We start from the raw sequence: 17,033 nt of genomic DNA on the forward strand, positions 1-17,033 counted from the left end.
AACTTTGTATCTGACCAAATTAAAATGACATGTGGGGTTCCCCAAGGGTCAATCCTTGGCCCCCTTCTATTCAATCTCTACATGCTTCCATTGGGACACATCATAAAAAAGAACAAAATTGCCTACCACAACTATGCGGATGACACTCAAATCTACAGAGCCCTCTCACCGAACGACTATAGTCCCATTGACAATCTCTGTAATTGCATTGAGCAAATAAACGCCTGGATAACACAAAACTTCCTCCAACTAAACAAAAACAGAGATAATTGTATTCGGTGCACCTGACAAAAGATCGAAAGTCAGTGCAAAACTTGATTCTCTCTCTCTTCACGCTAAAAAACAGGTCAGAAATCTTGGTGTAATTCTAGACTCCGATCTAAACTTCAACAGCCACATAAATTCGATAACTAAATCAGCCTACTATCACCTGAAAAACATAACAAGAATGAGAGGTTTCATGTCCAAGCAAGACCTTGAAAAACTCATCCATGCATTTGTTTCGAGTAGACTTGATTATTGTAATGGTCTACTAACAGGCCTATCTAAAGGAGCTGTTCGTAAATTGCAGCTCATCCAAAACGCCGCTGCTAGGGTCCTAACAAAAACAAAGAAATGTGAACACATTACACCAATCCTGAGATCCCTGCACTGGCTACCAGTCTCTCAGAGAATTGAATTCAAAATCCTCCTAATTACATACAAATCACAAAATGGTCTTGGACCAAAATACATATCAGATCTCCTCCCACCCTATATTCCCGCAAGGTCCCTAAGGTCAGCTGAGACCAATCAGCTAATAATTCCAAGAGTAAAAACAAAACACGGTGCAGCAGCTTTCAGTCACGCTGCTGCATGCTCCTGGAACAAACTCCCTGAAGAAATCAAACAGGCCCAAACCCTTAAAATATTTAAATCTAAGCTAAAAACCTTCATGTTTTGCACCAGTTATGATTAAACACAAACACTTCTATCAATGTCTTTTTTCCATTAACTATTGTCTTTTTAAATGTTTTATCTATTTACTTCTTATATTTGCTTTTATTCATTGTAATTTTTATTTTCTTATGCTCCTCTTGCTGTATTTTTAAATAATGCATGTAAAGCACTTTGAATTGCCCCTGTTGTAGGAAATGTGCTATACAAATAAACTTGCCTTGCCTTGCCTTTCCTTACAGTTCCACAAGAGCTAGTTACAGTTTTAGCAGCTCTACACAGGAAGGGCCTCATCACCAGGAGCAATGAAGAGCTCTGTTTACTGTCATTCTGCATGATTATCATTATCAGGTAAATGGATTATACTTGCCAGGATGAAGTATACAGGCTCCAGAGATAAGGTATGTGACAACCTACAGTGCTACATTCTTTGTTTCACAAAAGTATCACATTCTCTTCCAAAACAAATCTTGTTTGGAGAAAGGATCTCTGTAGCCTAGTGTTATATGTATATCCAGATCTCTGGAGCCTATTGTTATATATATATATATATATATATATATATATATATATATATATATATATATATATATATAAATTGATATATATGTATATCCAGTGTTTCAACTCTTGCATCTCTTCCCAAGAGAGGATTTGCAGCAAGTCTACCCAAAACCACAGCTGATGAATCATATGCAATTCCCACTCTGTTTATCAGAGGAGTGTGGGCGCCACCTAGCGGAGGCAAGGAGAACCTGCAGCCATGCAGCCAATGATGACAGATCTGAGTAGTGGTCTGATTCTCAACCCTTCTCACTAATTGTTCCCCCTCCTCTGACCCTCCGCGTCAGCTCTGCAAATCGACAGTAGAGGAGAATCTTCCTGTGTATTGCAGTATATTGTACCTTTTTGTTAGTTAATTATTTACAATGGAATTGCTCATACATGTTGTAGGCACCTCTATAGATATTAATATCCAGGCTAGACTATATTTCTATAGTGGAGAAAATGCCCGGTTGAGAGATTTGAATCTTTCACTTTTAAAGGGAGGGAGAAATGATTCTTAATCATAGAATGAACATGTATTTATTCTTAATCATAGAAGTAACATGTATTTAATGATAGAATGAACAGGTATTTAATGATAGAATGAACATGTATTTAATGATAGAATGAACGTGGTGTATTTCGTGGTGCAACATGGTGTTGTTGTCCTTGTAGCGGGCATCTCTTGTGTGTCTCCAGCAGCGTGGCTCGTCAATGCAGCTTCGCCCATCGCATCAAGTTTGATCGATTTGCTTTGCATCGGGCCATATGTAGGTTCAGTGAATCTTTAATAATCCATTGCTTGTAAATGTCTTTAGTGAGCCACACATCCTGAAATGTACATTTGCCAGGCATAACTACAGCTGCTTGCTGCCGCTTAACCTGCACCGGAATGTCCTTGAGGCGCGTGCGTGGTGCGACTCAGATAGCGGGAGAGACATGCAGACAGCGTAACGGAGCATATTTACTAACATTACGTTCAAAATAATTGAATTGAATTCCCCCCTCTCTCCCTCTCTAAAACAAAACAAAAATTGAGAGAGAGGGAAATGCAAGCACTTTCAAGGACCCATGTCTATTTTTCAAAACTTTCAAGGACTTCAAGGACCCGTGGGAACCCTGCATTTTGATCATGCTGATATTTTGATGATATCATATTATTTGTTATGATAAAGGGGCTTTAATGATCAGAATGAGAGATGAATACATATGGGGCTTTTTAATATTATTATTTGTATTATTATCATTGTTTTTAATTATTTTCTTTGGTTAAAAATGGAGCTCCTGAGATCAGAATGTTCAGAAAACATGCATTATGACGTCATAATCAGTCGAGAGGACATTTGACGTCACAATCAAATGTCCGCTCCAAGAGCCACGCACCAGTGTATCAGGCCAGTTGAACTTCGGTATTAGAAGGAGCAACAAGCAAGGTAAGCCTGTGTTAGCTACTTGTCAAAGTCTATGGGCTTGTGATATTACAGGGTTGCCACGCTACCTGGAAAACAGGGAAAACATGGAAATTATTGAGCCCTGTTCCATACCTGGAAAAGGCATGGAAACTGAGCACAATTGAAAATGTACATGGAAATCTTGTGTTGTCCTGGAAAATTTGATAGGCTTTCTAAAACATTTAATAATTTACCGGGATGACACCGGGATATAGTGGGGCATGTCCAACATGGCAGAGGGGGCCTTGGCTTGGAAACAACAACACCCACATGGCAAAAGGCTACTCCAACCGAACGGCGGAAGATGGTGGTTGAGGAGGTGCGCCACCAGGAGGAAGCAGCCAGGTGCGACAAGGCAGTCTCCCAAGCCCAGCAAGGCCGCTGGATGAAGTGGGAGAGCGTGGAGAGGAGGAAAATCACGTGGAACGAGCTGTGGAGCATGGAGTCTAATAGGCTAAGTTTCATCATCAGAGCCACATATGATGTCCTGCCCTCTCCTACCAACCTACATCTCTGGTATGGAGAGGACCCAGCCTGTCTCCAGTGTGCAGCCCCAGCAACCCTCAAACACATCTTGGTGGGTTGCAAGACCAGTCTAACTCAAGGAAGATACACCTGGCGCCACAACCAAGTGCTAAAGTGCTTGGCTGCCGAACTTGAGCACAAGAGGGTAACCACCAACGCCATGCCTCTCAATGCCCAGACTACCTTTCCACGGAAAACAACCTTCATCCGAGAAGGGGAGAAACAGCGGACCAAGCCATCACCTCCAGACTCAGGCCCACTGAACGCAGCCCGGGATTGGGAAATGCGGGTAGACCTCAGCCAGAGGCTCACCTTCCCACCCGAAATTGCAGCGACCAACCTGCGCCCAGACCTAGTCCTCTGGTCCAAGTCCTGCCGGCGTGTCTTCATCGTAGAACTGACGGTCCCATGGGAGGAGGCCATCGATGAGGCATTCGAACGGAAGAGGCTGCGGTATGCCAACTTAGCAGTCGAAGCAGAGGGGCGGGGCTGGAACGTGAAGGTGTGGCCAGTGGAGGTGGGCTGCAGAGGCTTTGTAGCCAGCTCCACCACAAGGCTCCTGAGGGCAGTAGGGATCAGAGGACAGGCCCAACGGAAGGCAATCAGAGAACTGTCCACTGCAGCAGAACGGAGCAGTCACTGGCTGTGGCTGAAACGTAGGGACCCAACATGGGCTCCCAAATGACCACGTGGTGCCACCGTGCGACACACACCCAGGCCTGATCAGCCTGTGGTGGGCCAACCTCGGCAGAGGGTGTCTTGTGATAACTGGCCGAAACACCCAATGAGGTCGGGGACCACAACTGAAGATGTGTCGTACTGGTGGCACCACGTGATCATTGCCAAATTCCACTCCACCCAAGAGGACATCTCCAACTCCACTCAATTGTTGTGCTGAATATTTAGGGATTTTAACAACCAGACCTATTAAGAATCCTGATGTCTGGTGTCAAAACCAGTGACCGCTGCGAAAGGGCAGCTGACAACCTGGGAAAGACCTGGTGACGGCCTGAAGAGACAGCTGACAGGAGGGAACAGACCCCAACGGGGCTGGCATGGGTTAGCTACCCGTGTTGGCAGGAGCCTTTCACTACACAGTGACTTGGTTCCACCCAACCATGGCTACGAAAAATGCAAAAGGAAAAACACCCCTAGAGTCTGCGAGAGCGGGGGCGGAAGATGACTCATCGGCGGATCACACGGTAACAGACCCTGGAACGGAAATGACAACGAAGCAAATGATCAGCACGGTAGTTGACGGAGTAACAACACTGGCAGGACACAAGCTACAAAGCTGCATCTGTGGCTGGAAAAAGATAACATCAGAGAAGGGTCTCAAGATCCACCAGGGCAGGAAAAAGTGCCTAAGAGAGCTTAGCGAGGTGCCTCGCATTGACCGCTACTTCCTCAGAGGTAGGGCAAATCAGTCGAGTGAAGCCCAGTGGCAGGATATTCACCACAGTCCACAGGGTATCAGAACCCCAGACGAAGCTCAACCAAGCACAGATCCATCAATGGACATGAGTCCAGAGCCTATCCAGCCACAGACAGCAGTAGAGAGGAAGATGAATGGACGAAAGCCTCAAATCTTGTGGCCTAAAGCCTGCCAGAAAAAGGAGTGGGAAAACACAGACACAGACCTTGTCCATCTTCTAGAAGGTCTGAAAGGGGGCGTGGAAAGAAAACTGGACAAGATTGGAGAGATCATTTACAGCTATGGAGCAGAGAGATTTGGGGTGAAAAGTAAGAACAATGGGACACAGAAGGAACCATCAGCCCATCTCAAGTCCAGGAGACAACAAGAGATTGAAAGACTTGTGAAAGAAAGAAGGTGCCTGAGAAAACAGTGGAAGAAGGCCACAGAAGTGGAAAGGAAAGGACTTGAGGCACTACAGGCCGACATCAAGCAGCGTCTTGCAACACTGCGAAGAGCAGAATGCTTGAGAAAGCAACACAAGAAGAAAGAGCGAACGAGGACTGCCTTCTACAGAGATCCCTACAAGTTCGTCAAAGACCTCTTTGTCAAGGAGAAAACAGGGACCCTCAAAGTACCCATAAGGGAACTAGAGGAGCACCTGAGGAAGACCTACTCTGACAACCAGAGGCATGTGCCAGCCAGCATTCCGGATGACATGCCACCAATCCAACCACCTGAGCACCAGATGGAAACAAGGCCCCCTACATGGAGCGAAGTTGAGAGCACAGTAAAACGGGCAAGAACAGCCTCAGCCCCTGGGCCCAACGGCGTTCCATACAGGCTATATAAGAACAGTCCAGGCGTCTTGAAGTACCTCTGGAAGCTAATGAAAGTGGCATGGGAAAAGGGAATCATACCAAAGGCATGGCGAAGGGCAGGAGGGATCCTGATTCCCAAAGAGAAGAATTCCTCAACCATCGACCAGTTCCGCCAGATCAGTCTACTGAATGTGGAAGGAAAGATTTTCTTCAGTGTTGTGGCCCAGAGGCTCTCAGTATTCTTGCAGAAGAACAACTTTGCGACACCTCAGTGCAGAAGGCAGGGATAAGTGGATTCTCAGGATGCCTGGAACACACAAATGTCATCTGGCACCAGATACAAACGGCCAAGAAGGAGAAGAAAGACCTGCATGTGGTTTTCTTAGATCTTGCCAATGCCTTCGGGTCAGTGCCTCATGAGATTTTGTGGACAGCGTTCAACTTCTTCCAAGTCCCAGAGGGCATCACAAGGCTGGTCAAAGCCTACTTCCAGGACCTCCAGTTCTGTGTTACAGCACAAGCCAGTACAACTGCGTGGCAGCACCTCGAGATAGGCATAATGGCGGGCTGCACCATCTCTCCACTGGCGTTTACCATGGCAATGGAGCTCATTATTCGAGCATCCCGATGGGTTGTTGGAGGGGAACGGTTGAAGAGCGGGCTGCGTCTTCCACCAATCAGGGCGTACATGGATGACATGACGACAATAACAACAACAAACGCATGCACCAAACGCCTGCTGGATAAACTCCAGGGAAACATCAAATGGGCACGAATGGAGATTAAACCCAGTAAGTCCCGCAGTATCTCCATTGTCAAAGGCAAGCTCGCCAATGAGAGGTTCCACGTCAACAACGAGCCAATACCAACAGTTCTGGAGAAGCCCATCAAAAGCCTTGGCCGCTGGTATAGCGCAGAACTCAAAGACTCGAAGCAGGTGGAACAACTCAAGCAGGATACAATCAGTGGCCTCAAGCAGATCAACAACACTGCTCTCCCTGGGAAGCTGAAGCTGTGGTGCTTTCAGTTTGGACTGCTGCCCCGTCTCATGTGGCCAATTTCCATCTACGAGGTCACACTATCCCATGCCAACCGGCTGGAGAGACTGGTGAATGCACAAGTGAGGAAGTGGCTTGGACTGCCGAGAGGCCTTAGCAGCATAGGCCTGTATGGCAACGGAGCCCTCTCCCTACCAATCTCAAGCCTGGTGGAGGAGTACAAATGTGCCAAATCAAGGCTGGAAATGACTCTAACAGAATCCCGGGATCCATTCGTCAGAGGTGCTGCTCCAATCCTAGCAACGGGGAGGAAATGGAAGCCATCTGCAGCAGTTGCGGTGGCAAAGACCGCCCTCAGACACCGGGATATAGTGGGGCATGTCCAACATGGCAGAGGGGGCCTTGGCTTGGAAACAACAACACCCACATGGCAAAAGGCTACTCCAACCGAACGGCGGAAGATGGTGGTTGAGGAGGTGCGCCACCAGGAGGAAGCAGCCAGGTGCGCCAAGGCAGTCTCCCAAGCCCAGCAAGGCCGCTGGATGAAGTGGGAGAGCGTGGAGAGGAGGAAAATCACGTGGAACGAGCTGTGGAGCATGGAGTCTAATAGGCTAAGTTTCATCATCAGAGCCACATATGATGTCCTGCCCTCTCCTACCAACCTACATCTCTGGTATGGAGAGGACCCAGCCTGTCTCCAGTGTGCAGCCCCAGCAACCCTCAAACACATCTTGGTGGGTTGCAAGACCAGTCTAACTCAAGGAAGATACACCTGGCGCCACAACCAAGTGCTAAAGTGCTTGGCTGCCGAACTTGAGCACAAGAGGGTAACCACCAACGCCATGCCTCTCAATGCCCAGACTACCTTTCCACGGAAAACAACCTTCATCCGGGAAGGGGAGAAACAGCGGACCAAGCCATCACCTCCAGACTCAGGCCCACTGAACGCAGCCCGGGATTGGGAAATGCGGGTAGACCTCAGCCAGAGGCTCACCTTCCCACCCGAAATAGCAGTGACCAACCTGCGCCCAGACCTAGTCCTCTGGTCCAAGTCCTGCCGGCGTGTCTTCATCGTAGAACTGACGGTCCCATGGGAGGAGGCCATCGATGAGGCATTCGAACGGAAGAGGCTGCGGTATGCCAACTTAGCAGTCGAAGCAGAGGGGCGGGGCTGGAACGTGAAGGTGTGGCCAGTGGAGGTGGGCTGCAGAGGCTTTGTAGCCAGCTCCACCACAAGGCTCCTGAGGGCAGTAGGGATCAGAGGACAGGCCCAACGGAAGGCAATCAGAGAACTGTCCACTGCAGCAGAACGGAGCAGTCACTGGCTGTGGCTGAAACGTAGGGACCCTACATGGGCTCCCAAATGACCACGTGGTGCCACCGTGCGACACACACCCAGGCCTGATCAGCCTGTGGTGGGCCAACCTTGGCAGAGGGTGTCTTGTGATAACTGGCCGAAACACCCAATGAGGTCGGGGACCACAACTGAAGATGTGTCGTACTGGTGGCACCACGTGATCATTGCCAAATTCCACTCCACCCAAGAGGACATCTCCAACTCCACTCAATTGTTGTGCTGAATATTTAGGGATTTTAACAACCAGTCCTATTAAGAATCCTACACATTATTGACCGAGTCAGCGCAGAGCAGGCAGCGAGAACAAATTCCACCGGCTTTGGTCGTGTGACTAATAAACTATCTATCTATCTATCATAAGAAATGCATTGCTTCTTTAGGGTCTTTGATGAAAACAGTGCTTCTGATATATATAGTAAATATGTGCAAAATACTTTTCTCCTCCGAATATCTATTCACTCCATACTGTATGTGGTTCAGAGTGCACCAAATACATCTCCTAGCGAAGGTCTCCTGAACCCCAACATGGGTGAACAACCCAAACTCTGTACAACATACACTGCTAGCTACAGCCCTTCAGGTAACAATGAGTAGTTAACATTATTTGCATATAGAAATGTAGATATAGGATTTCTATGGGTACACAGTTGAGAATGTGATGATGTAACAAACGAGGACCACACAACTGGGGTTCTAGAACCAGTTCTAGTGTAAACAACAGTGTTATGATTTAAATGACCTGCAATTCCTCTGCATAGAGCACACATTTGATTATTATCAAGAATATCCAAAGCTAAAATATTAGGGTTAGGAGAAGTTTTCTAACATAACTAAATATGGCCTGTATGTTGTATGTTGGAGATCTCCACCAGGATACCACTGAGACAATGTTGGATGAGAAATTCAGCTCTGCAGGTGCAACTACCATCCGAGTGTGCAGGGACAAGATCACCCAACGATCCTTGGGGTATGCCTATGTCAACTTTCAACAGCACGCTGATGCAGAGCTTGCTCTGGAAACGATGAACTTTGATTACCTCCAAGGAAGACCTATGCGCATCATGTGGTTTCAGCTTGACCCTTCCCTGAGGAAGAGTGGGGTAGGCAATGTTTTCCTCAAGAACTTGGAGGAATCTATTGACAGCCAGGCCCTCTTCGACACGTTTTCTACATTTGGAAAGGTCCTTTCCTGTAAGGTGGTTTGTGATGAGAATGGCCAATCTAAAGGCCATGCCTATGTGCAATATGAGTGCCAGGAGGCTGCTGAGAGAGCCATTAAGAGGCTGAATGGCATGCTGTTCAATGACAAACCAGTGTTTATTGGACACTTCAAATCTAACAAAGAACGAGAGGCTGAACATGGAGCCAGGGCCAGAGAGTTCACCAATGTGTACATAAAAAACCATGGCAAGGATATGGATGACCAAAAACTGAAGGAAAAGTTTGAAATATATGGACCAACCCAGAGAGTCCGGGTCATGACTGATGTCAAGGGTCAGTCCAGGGGTTTCGGTTTTGTTTGCTTCGAAAGGCATGAGGACGCCCAGAAGGCTGTCGACGACATGAATGGTCAGAACATCGACGGGAGAAAGGTCTACGTGGGCCGTGCCCAGAAGAGAAGAGAGCGCCAGACCGCGCTGAAGCACCGGTTTGAACACATGAAGCATGAGCGTATGACCAGATACCAGGTTTGTGGCCTCCAGTTCTCTGATACTAACACAGAAGTCGATACTATTTACACATAGTTATTGTTGATGTATTTGAGGTATGAAAAACATCTCACTAAACAGGTTTTTTCGCTTACCAGGGTGTCAATCTGTACGTGAAGAACCTGGATGATGGCTGGAACGATGAGCGTCTGCACCGAGCGTTCTCCTCCTTCGGAACGATCACCAGTGCGAAGCTGATGATGGAAGGTCAACGCAGCAAGGGCTTCGGCTTCGTGCGCTTCTCCTCCCCCGAGGACGCCACCAAGGCCATGACTGAGATGAACGGCCGCGTCGTGGCCAACAAGCCGTTGTATGTGGCCCTGGCCCGGAGCAGGAAGGACCGCCAAGCACACCAACAGGCGTTTATCACAGAAGAGTACAGTGTCTGCGGCATGCCCGACCTAGTCATCGACCCCTACCAGCCTGCTCCACCGTCTGGATACGTCATGGCTCTCGTTCCACAGCCCCAGACCTGTGGTGGTACTACCTACTACCTCACCAACCAGCTGGATCAACTGAGACCTCCTCCTGGCTGGGCCACCCAGAGTGTGCAACCTCAGTACTTCCAGAACATGCCCTCCTACATCATGCCTCACTACCCACAGCAGCACATGGCTCCTCCCCAGCTCCAGGTCCCCATGCAGCAGCAGCAGCAGCCTGCTTTGCTGACTGCCTCCATGCTGGCCGCCACTCCTCCTGAGGAGCGGAAACAGCTGCTGGGTGAGTCTACTTTACGATCTTTAGATCCCCCATTAGCTATATTGTATAATAACTGTTACTGATTTGTTTGATTCTCCATCCCTCCAGGTGAGCATCTCTTCCAACTTATCAAGGAAACTCACCCCAGTCTAGCTGCCAAGGTCACAGGGATGCTGCTGGAGATGGACAACGAAGAACTTCTCTACATGCTGGAGGCTCCAGAGTTCCTGAGCTCCAAGGTGGATGCAGCGGTCGCTGCACTGCAGGCACACTGGTCCCAGGTCCCCATGCAGCAGCAGCAGCAGCCTGCTTCGCTGACTGCCTCCATGCTGGCCGCCACTCCTCCTGAGGAGCGGAAACAGCTGCTGGGTGAGTCTACTTTACGATCTTTAGATCCCCCATTAGCTATACTGTATAATAACTGTTACTGATTTGTTTGATTCTCCATCCCTCCAGGTGAGCATCTCTTCCAACGTATCAAGGAAACTCACCCCAGTCTAGCTGCCAAGGTCACAGGGATGCTGCTGGAGATGGACAACGAAGAACTGCTCTACATGCTGGAGGCTCCAGAGTTCCTGAGCTCCAAGGTGGATGCAGCGGTCGCTGCGCTGCAGGCACACTGGTCCCAGGTCCCCATGCAGCAGCAGCAGCAGCCTGCTTCGCTGACTGCCTCCATGCTGGCCGCCACTCCTCCTGAGGAGCGGAAACAGCTGCTGGGTGAGTCTACTTTACGATCTTTAGATCCCCCATTAGCTATACTGTATAATAACTGTTACTGATTTGTTTGATTCTCCATCCCTTTCAGGTGAGCATCTCTTCCAACTTATCAAGGAAACTCACCCCAGTCTAGCTGCCAAGGTCACAGGGATGCTGCTGGAGATGGACAACGAAGAACTTCTCTACATGCTGGAGGCTCCAGAGTTCCTGAGCTCCAAGGTGGATGATGCGGTCGCTGCGCTGCAGGCACACTGGGCTAAGGAGGCTGCACAGAAGTCTGACCCCCGACCAGCTTGAGTTCAATGAGACTAAGACAAGGGATGGAAATCCAGACATTTAAAACCTACTCCTACAACATTTAAACATCTTTTAACATAGAACAGCTTTTGCTATATTTTTTGATATTACAGTATTAATAAATTATTTCATTACCAAATGAACAAAATGTACTCTGCTATGTCTGAGTGTCCTTTACTGTGTCAGTGATCAGAATATCAACAGTGTGGTCCTGTAGAGAGAGACTTGATAGCTCTGCATTTTGGATTGTACATTTTGGAAAGTCATTTGGAAAGTCATTAAATACCGCTGACTGTGATCAATTCTCAAACTATCTTCAGAGGCCAATACATCTCTGTGCTTCTAGATCTGGGCCAAACAATAACATTTGAGATCAGCAAGATTTGTTTACCTCTATTTGATTAATCTCATTTTGGAAAACTAAGTAAGAGCTTTTATTCAAGTGCAGTGGGTTCATTTATTATACAGTATACAATCGTTCAATCATTTGTTATACACTATTAAAAAAAAATCCATTCTGTTTGCAAGATAGGACTTTGATTTCACTAACTAGTCATTTCATTTACTACACATTATTGAAAAGGGATCGCTATTCTGTAGCCGTCATCAAACATCAAAACATCTCTGTGTTTATAGATCTGGGAACAAACAATACGATTTGAAACTAGGGATGTACCTGAATACGAAAATGTTATTCAGAAAAGCATAAATAATGCAATACACATACAGTTGACATCAACGCAATCAGTCATTATGTTTCTTAAATCAATTCATATAATTGTGGATGGCCACAAGATAAAAATGCCCATTATGTTTGCGATATACGAGTTTGATTTCACTAACTAACTAGTCATTTAATTCACTACACAAAATCGCGCCGGTTGGGTGGCTGCCAGTTAAACAGCTCAGTTTTACTTCTACTTTTCTAGCCCTTTTTTAGCCCTTTTCAACCTTTTATTTCAAACTTTTATCTTTTATCTTTTAACCGGAGTGCTCAATATGTGCCTGATAAACGGAGGAGTGCGGGTGTATTCCAGAGAGGAGCTCATTGCCCTTAGGAGTCGAGCTGCCGTTCCTCCAACAGGAATGCCCAGCGAAATAAAGACGCGCAGACGAGGAACGAGGGCTGGAGCGTTCGTGAGGGCGAGGAGAGACAGACAAGCCAATAGGACCTACCTGCCGTCTGTTCTTATGGGGAACGTCAGGTCGCTGGTCAACAAGGCTGATGAGCTCTCTGCTCTGATGAAGGGACAGGGGGAATATGGGAAATGTAGCCTGCTATTCCTGACTGAATCCTGGCTGAATCCTGGCATCCCGGACGGAGCGGTACAGCAAGATGGTTTCACAATGGTCCGCGCGGACAGAACGAGAAATAGCGGTAAGATCAAGGGAGGCGGGATCGCCGTGTTTGTTAATTCCAAGTGGTGCAAACCAGGTCATATCACAATCAAAGAGCAAGTCTGCACTCCAGACATAGAACTGTTGGCGCTAGGTTTGAGGCCAGATCTCTGTCCGAGAGAGTTTTCCCATATTGTGGCCGTGATTGTTTACATTCCCCCAAGCGCGACCCCGGCGCGCGCAAATGACGTCATCCATTCCTGTATCGCGGGGATACAGACTGCTCACCCAAACGCATTTATCATCGTGAATGGGGACTTCAACCATGTAAATATGGAAAAGACATTGACGGATTTTACCCAGTATGTCACATGTAAAACAAGGGAGAACAAAATACTAGACAAACTATATGCCAATGTGAAGGGAGCCTACACATCCACTGCCCTCCCGCCACTAGGGGCATCCGATCACAACATGGTCTGGATGGAACCAACATACACCCCTATCATAAAAAGGCTGCCTATCACCACCAGGACTGTCCAGCAATGGTCAGAAGACGTGGAGGAGGAGCTGAGGGCGTGTTTTGAAACAACCGACTGGGGGATGTTCCAGAGAGTCCACGGGGAGGACATAGATGGTCTGCTAGACTGTGTCACAGACTATATCAAGTTCTGCGAGGAGAGCATCGTCCCCATTAAAAAGGTACGGTGCTTTCCTAACAACAAGCCGTGGATAAATGGGAACATCAAGAACCTTCTGAAAAGGAAGAGGAGGCTGTTTAAGGCAGGGGACACTGAGGGAGCCAGGGCCACTCAGAAGGAGGTGAAGAAGGAGCTGAGAGCAGCCAAAGAGGAATACAGGAGGAAATTGGAGGGCGGGCTAGTGGCCCACAGCTCCAAGGAGGTGTGGAAGGGTTTCAAGAAGATCACGGGCCACAAGCAGCCACATACTGTGGTGGAGGGGACCCGAGAGCAGGCGGATGACCTGAACTGCTTCTTTAACAGGTTTGACCAACCATCCCCCTGTCACCCCCCACAGCCCCCTCTCCTCCCCCTCTCCTCCCCTCTCCAATGTACCGCACCCCTGGCAACAGTAGCCCCCACTCCCCCTGACCCCCTCACACCCCAGCAGCAATTGCCTCCCCTTACCAACACCAGGAGCCAGGGAGCATGCTTCACACCTGGAGACACCGGTACTCACAGCTTTATAACATCTGAGCAGGTGAAAAGGCAGCTCTCCAGGGTGAATGTGAACAAGTCCAGAGGTCCAGACAACATCAACCCCAGGGTTCTGAAGGTGTGTGCTGGAGAGCTGGCGGACACATTCCAACATCTCTTCAGTCTATCTCTAAGACTGAGGAGGGTGCCACAGCTCTGGAAGACCTCTTGCATCGTCCCAGTGCCAAAGAAGGGACGGCCCAGCACCCCAAACGACTACAGACCTGTCGCCCTGACACCACAGGTCATGAAGATCCTGGAGAGGCTAGTGCTGCAACACCTTAAGCCCCAGGTGAAGGACTTCCTGGACCCCCGGCAGTTTGCATACCAGGAGAGCATGGGGGTGGAGGATGCCATCATTTACATGCTGCACAGGGCCTACACACACCTGGAGAGGCCACAGAGCATGGTGAGGACGACTTCTCCAGTGCATTTAACACTATCAAGCCATCACTGCTGGCTGACAAACTAGCAGTGATGTGTGTGGAGGACTCCCTGACGGCTTGGATCCACAACTACCTCACAGACAGGCGTCAGTATGTGAGACTGCAGGGCTGTCAGTCTGAGGTGGTGGTGTGCAACACCGGTGCCCCCCAGGGAACTGTTCTGTCACCCTTTCTCTTCACCCTCTATACCTCCGACTTCCAGTTTAGCTCCGACCAGTGCCACCTGCAGAAGTTTTCGGATGACTCCTCTATCGTCGGTTACATCACAGACGACAGGGATGAGGAGTACAGGGCCCTGGTGGAGAGCTTTGTGCAGTGGTGCGACACCAACTACCTTTTGCTTAACACCAGCAAAACAAAGGAGTTGGTGGTGGATTTTAGGAGGAAGAGAAGGACCCCAGCCCCCATCACCATCAAGGGGGTGGAAGTCGAGAGGGTGGACTCCTACAGGTACCTGGGAGTACAAATTAATAACAAACTGGACTGGACTGACAACACCGAGGCTCTTCTCAGGAAAGGGCAGAGCAGACTGTTTTTCCTGAGAAGGCTGAGGTCTTTCGGTGTCTGCAACAAGCTGCTGCAAATGTTTTATCAGTCGGTGGTTGCCAGCGTTCTGTTCTTCGCCGTGGCCTGCTGGGGTGGAAACATCTGTGCCAGGGATGCTGCGAAGCTAAACAAACTGGTGAAGAAGGCCAGCTCTGTGGTGGGGACCGGGCTGGACAGCCTAGAGGTGGTGGCAGAACAGAGGATGGGGAAAAAACTGGCGGCCATGCTGGTCAATCCCTCCCACCCGATGTACTGCGAGCTGGCGGGGATGAGGAGCAAGTTCAGCCACAGATTTGTTCTCCCCCGCCAAAGTACAAAAAGATTTGGACAGTCCTTTGTTCCAGCTGCACTCCGACTCTACAACCAGGCCCTGCAGGGTGGGGGAGACCTGGAGCTGGAACTTTTGGAACTTTTTACTTATTGAGCCTGCACTGTTTTATGTATTTTATTGAATGTTTTCTGTTTTCTGTATTGAATGTTTTCTGCCCTAACTGAGCTGTTTGACAACAAAATTTCCCCATTGGGGACAATAAAGGTTTTCAATCAATCAATCAATCACATTATTGACCGAGTCAGCGCAGAGCAGGCAGCGAGAACAAATTCCACCGGCTTTGGTCGTGTGACTAATAAACTATCTATCTATCATAAGAAATGCATTGCTTCTGTAACCCCTGCCATATGGGCGGGGCCTGAGTTCTATTTTAAATAAGTGGCGGTATTACCTGTAATAATAAACTATTCAAATTATGACGATCAGTGCCTCCATTAACTATGTGGAAGTATTTTAAATAGGACTTCCTTTTTAATCCTTTTAATGTATTTATGTTTTAATTATCATATGAATTGCCTATTACCTGTTTATGACACAACACAGTGGCTTTAAATGCAAATACCAAAGGGTATATATGTATTTACTAAATGCTAAATTTAAAGTGTTGGTAGTCAATTATAATGTTATACAAAGTCAATAGACAATATTCACAATACAATGTCAACAGACAATATCCCAATATCACATAACAAAATATAGGCTCAAAGCCTATTCCAATTCCTTTCAAGGAAATAAATGTAATGTTTCCAATAAACTCAAAGTCAACTCAAAGGATTCACAATTGTACAATATATCATTCAGTAAAATAAAAAGGTGGGCCCACACTCACACACACACGCACTCTGTAACTCAGTCCATTAACTAGTGTTACCGTTGCAGCTGACGGTGCTTGTGAGCGGGGGCCTTGAAACTGTTATGGCCACTTCACTCGTCCACACGAGTCCAAACAAAAGCTTGTGCGTGGTTCAGTACTCACGTAACCTCGTGGGGAACTCGTAGGTAAACGAGGGGTTTGAAAGATGGTGTAAAAAGAGGCAGAGATGAGGGGGATGAGGTCCAGCGCTCTCCCACGAGCGCAGGAGAATGATTGAAGTACACTGATGCGAAGATTCAATGGACGGTCTCGAGTTACCCCAGGCGATTGGAAACGGTCTCCGTTGTCCAACGGAGAGCTTTCCTTTGGCTTGGTCTCTCGACTTCCAATTCTGAATTAACAGAATACACTGAGCTACAAAATCCAATAGCTATTTCGTTTTGATAAAGCTAGAAACAATTTATCACTCAGCAAAGGCTAGCAACATGCTAACCCCAGCTAGCAATTTTTGGTTCTAAAAATGTTCAAAGAATGTTACCTAGAACGTTCTCATAATGTTTTCAGCGGGAAGTTTTCTTTAAGTTCTCAGAATGTTCTAGGATAACATTCTCTAAAAACATTTTTAAAATGTTGTGTGATAACCTTCTTAAAATGTTAAGTGACAACATTGCTAGAACATTATGCCCTAATGTTCTTGAAAACGTTTTCAGTGGGAAGTTCCCAGAATGTTCTAGGATAATGTTCTCTAAAAACATTTTTTAAATGTTGTGATAACCTTCTTAAAATGTTAAGTGACAACATTGCTAGAACATTATGCCCTAATGTTCTTGAAAACGTTTTCAGTGGGAAGTTCCCAGAATGTTCTAGGATA

At 47.5% G+C, this 17,033-nt stretch overlaps 1 protein-coding gene across 1 annotated transcript; it reads left to right on the forward strand.

Moving 5' to 3' along the window:
* Positions 1 to 8,935: 8,935 nt before the first annotated feature.
* Positions 8,936 to 9,793, forward strand: LOC308173714 (polyadenylate-binding protein 1A-like; the record flags this gene model as incomplete). Its single annotated transcript, XM_080550791.1, has 1 exon — positions 8,936 to 9,793. The coding sequence occupies one exon, from the start codon at positions 8,936 to 8,938 to the stop codon at positions 9,791 to 9,793; it is 858 nt and encodes a 285-aa protein (XP_080406917.1).
* Positions 9,794 to 17,033: the final 7,240 nt, after the last annotated feature.

The sequence above is a fragment of the Nansenia antarctica genome (genome assembly GCF_963989245.1).
Source record: "Nansenia antarctica genome assembly, contig: SUPER_18_unloc_1, whole genome shotgun sequence".
NCBI lineage: Eukaryota > Metazoa > Chordata > Actinopteri > Argentiniformes > Microstomatidae > Nansenia > Nansenia antarctica.